The sequence below is a fragment of the Rhagoletis zephyria genome, unplaced genomic scaffold, assembly GCF_001687245.7.
Source record: "Rhagoletis zephyria isolate East Lansing unplaced genomic scaffold, Rhagoletis_zephyria_1.1 Rzeph_scaffold_25767, whole genome shotgun sequence".
Lineage (NCBI taxonomy): Eukaryota > Metazoa > Arthropoda > Insecta > Diptera > Tephritidae > Rhagoletis > Rhagoletis zephyria.
Window position 1 is genome coordinate 1 of NW_016182825.1, and position 3,156 is coordinate 3,156.

Consider the following 3,156-nt stretch of genomic DNA (forward strand, 5'->3'; position numbering starts at 1 on the left):
GACAGGAGGATGATTTTGTCTGCAACAAAAGTACAGCTTAGGTTAAGAAATGGAAACCCTTTTAACGACAGTTATTACCATAGAACTTGGGCGATATTCCCGGAAAAAGTTCCTTGGTGATTGGATAGCTGACCATCAGCTCAAAGAGCGAGGAGGCGTTCGTTTTTGCGTTCTTCTTGAAGATGGCCACCAGGTAGCCATCGGCACCAGAGTGCGAAGCAAAGTTGAGCACAAACACCTCGGAGAGGCTGGCCTTGTCGCAAATGCTGAGGTCGTTGTTGACGGAGGCATTGCTGGGAATGTCGAAGCCGGTGGCCACCGTTCGGTTGTCCACCGTCACGTAGGTGACGTCAATCTGGGCGGCAAAGCGGATCATCATGCAGTTGGTGCCATTGCTGTCGTACACTACGTTCCACCACTTGGCTGGGGGACTCGGATTGGGCGGCAGGGTGGGCGTAGGAGCAAAGGTGGTAGTGGTAGTTTTCGAAGTGGTCGTTGGGTGGTGAGTGGTGGTGGTAGTGTGGTGAGATGATGAGCTGCTCGTACTCGAATTCGACGTGGTCGGCTTCATCGTAGTTGAACCCATCGTCGGCTTTTGGCTCGTCGACGAAGAGGCCGTCGTCTGCGGCCAAATGGGAAACTCCGATCCTCCCGTCTGTTCGGTGGTAGGATTGTCATTGTGATTTGTCACCACGTTAGGGGTTACAGTAGTGCTTGAGACGGTAGTCCTTGGAGCTCTGGTGGTCGTGGTGGTAGTGGTGGTGATGGTCGTTGTCGTCTTCGTAGTTGTCGTCCTCGTCGTTGTTGTTGTTGTTGTTGTTGGTTTTGCTGTTGTTGTAGTCGTTGGTTTTGCTGTTGTTGTTGGTGGTTTGGCGGTTGTCTTTTCTGTTGTCAAGTGTGTGACCGTCTGAGGGCTTTCACTGGTAGTTTGCCGGTGTGTCGTGGTGACGGTCGTCGAAGCAGCAGTGGCCGTCGTCCTGGCCGGAGTTTCCGTCGTCGCCTTAGAAGTGGTCACGAGTGGTGCCTCAGTGAGATGAGTAGTTGGTGGTGGTGGTGTACCGTCACTGGTCACCCTGGTAACCGTCGTCCCTTCAGTAGTTGAGCTGTTGGTTCTATTTTGATCACCAGGTTCGTTGATTGTCTTGGCAATCGTCAGAGTTCCTGTGATTAGTAATGCAGTCTAATTAGTCACATTTCTAATTCCTCCCCAAATGTCTTACCTGCAAGCAGAATGCACAGAAGTGCACTGAAAAGTGCAGCATCAGCCTTCATCTTTGCTGGCTGGCTGGATCGTCAACTCAGACAGTTAGTTAGTTCAGAAGTGTCAAACGCTCTACAAAAGTGCAAACAATGATGCAGCGGCTGCACTGCAGTCTCCACAGTGAATGATCGTTATCATCACCTTTTGATCACTGACAACACGAGCGGCAACAACTCTACCGCCGCCGCCGTATACACTCACAGTTCAGTAACTCCCCACGGTAGACAACTGGCAAACCTGATCGTTACGCGTTGGGCACCAGCGGAANGCAGTCTCCACAGTGAATGATCGTTATCATCACCTTTTGATCACTGACAACACGAGCGGCAACAACTCTACCGCCGCCGCCGTATACACTCACAGTTCAGTAACTCCCCACGGTAGACAACTGGCAAACCTGATCGTTACGCGTTGGGCACCAGCGGAATGCGCATCAGTCGCAATACTGCTGGTGGATCATTTGCTGGCACGATCTGATGGTGCTCTATTGTGAGAGTGAATGAGAGAGAAAATGAGAGGGGAGAAAGGACAAGGACGATTACCCCGTTGTTGCCGGAGCACACATCAGCCTGGTTGACATTTGCACAATCTCTAGTTTGCCATCAAATCAGCTTTCAGTGCGATAACACTCACAGTGCGCACTATCTGCCACTGAACTGAACACTGTTGAAAGGTGTGATAAGTGTGACCACGGCGTTATCAGTGAAAGAAAAGTCAACAAAAAATAGTCAGATGAGCAGAAGCTTTTTCAGTGCAGCAGCAGCAGACTCTGACTAGAAACTGGAAACAACAGCGCACAGCGCAAGCCCACAAAATACCGCTACCAGTTGGATAAATAAATAATGATCACATTTANCTGTTGAAAGGTGTGATAAGTATGACCACGGCGTTATCAGTGAAAGAAAAATCAACAAAAAATAGTCAGATGAGCAGAAGCTTTTTCAGTGCAGCAGTAACTCTGACTGGAAACAACAGCGCACAGCGCAAGCCCACAAAATACCGCTACCAGTTGGATAAATAAATAATGATCACATTTGATTTCAAACACTTCAATTCTTTTGGCGGCAGCAGCAGAAANATGATCACATTTAATCTCAAACACTTCAATTCTTTTGGCGGCAGCAACAGCAGAAAAAGAAGAAAGTGCTGCAAATGATGCGCTGAAATTCTGAATGCACACACTCACACACTCAGTTNAATTTCAAACACTTCAATTCTTTTGGCGGCAGCAGCAGAAAAAGAAGAAAGTGCTGCAAATGATGCGCTGAAATGCTGAATGCCCACAGTCACACACTCATTTCGGTAAAAGTTAAGTAAGNGCCCACAAAATACCGCTACCAGTTGGATAAATAAATAATGATCACATTTAATCTCAAACACTTCAATTCTTTTGGCGGCAGCAGCAGAAAAAGCAGAAAGTGCTGCAAATGATGCGCTGAATTGCTGAATGCACACTCACACACTCATTTCGGTAAAAGTTAAGTAAAGATTAAAAGTTAAATGTCGACTAGTTCTGCGTACTTGGTGCCGTCAATGGCGATGACCACCTGCGAGTAGCCAGTGTCGAGCAGTTGCAGCAGCTGACCGCTTGCCTCTTCGTAATTCGGATTCGCCAGACTGCTGCCCGACTCTTCAAGGAGGCTGTTGCTGTCCTGACAGTGGTACTTGACCACAGAGTTTGGCAGTTGATTGCTGGGGTCAGTCGAAATCAGGTCAGAAGAGGACTCGTCCCCCTCTTCTCCGTTGATCAGTGGAGACTTCTCGTCGATGGCCACGGTCGAAGAGCCATCCGCCTGTTCATCCTCCTGCTGTGACACCCCCTGCTCACCCTGAGCAGTGGTAAAGTGGCGACTCTTCTGGTGAAAGAGGATGTGAAGAAAGTTGACCAGTGTCGG

The 3,156-nt window shown here is 48.8% G+C and overlaps 1 protein-coding gene across 1 annotated transcript; it reads right to left on the minus strand.

The window, feature by feature from the left end:
- Nucleotides 1–61: 61 nt before the first annotated feature.
- Nucleotides 62–586, minus strand: LOC108382206 (uncharacterized). The gene has a single exon (XM_017638600.1). The coding sequence runs from the start codon at nucleotides 584–586 to the stop codon at nucleotides 62–64; it is 525 nt and encodes a 174-aa protein (XP_017494089.1).
- Between the last annotated feature and the right edge of the window lie 2,570 nt (nucleotides 587–3,156).

Excerpts from the sequence above, each read along its gene's own strand:
- LOC108382206 (XM_017638600.1), bottom strand. The coding sequence starts at position 586 with ATGGGTTCAACTACGATGAAGCCGACCACGTCGAATTCGAGTACGAGC.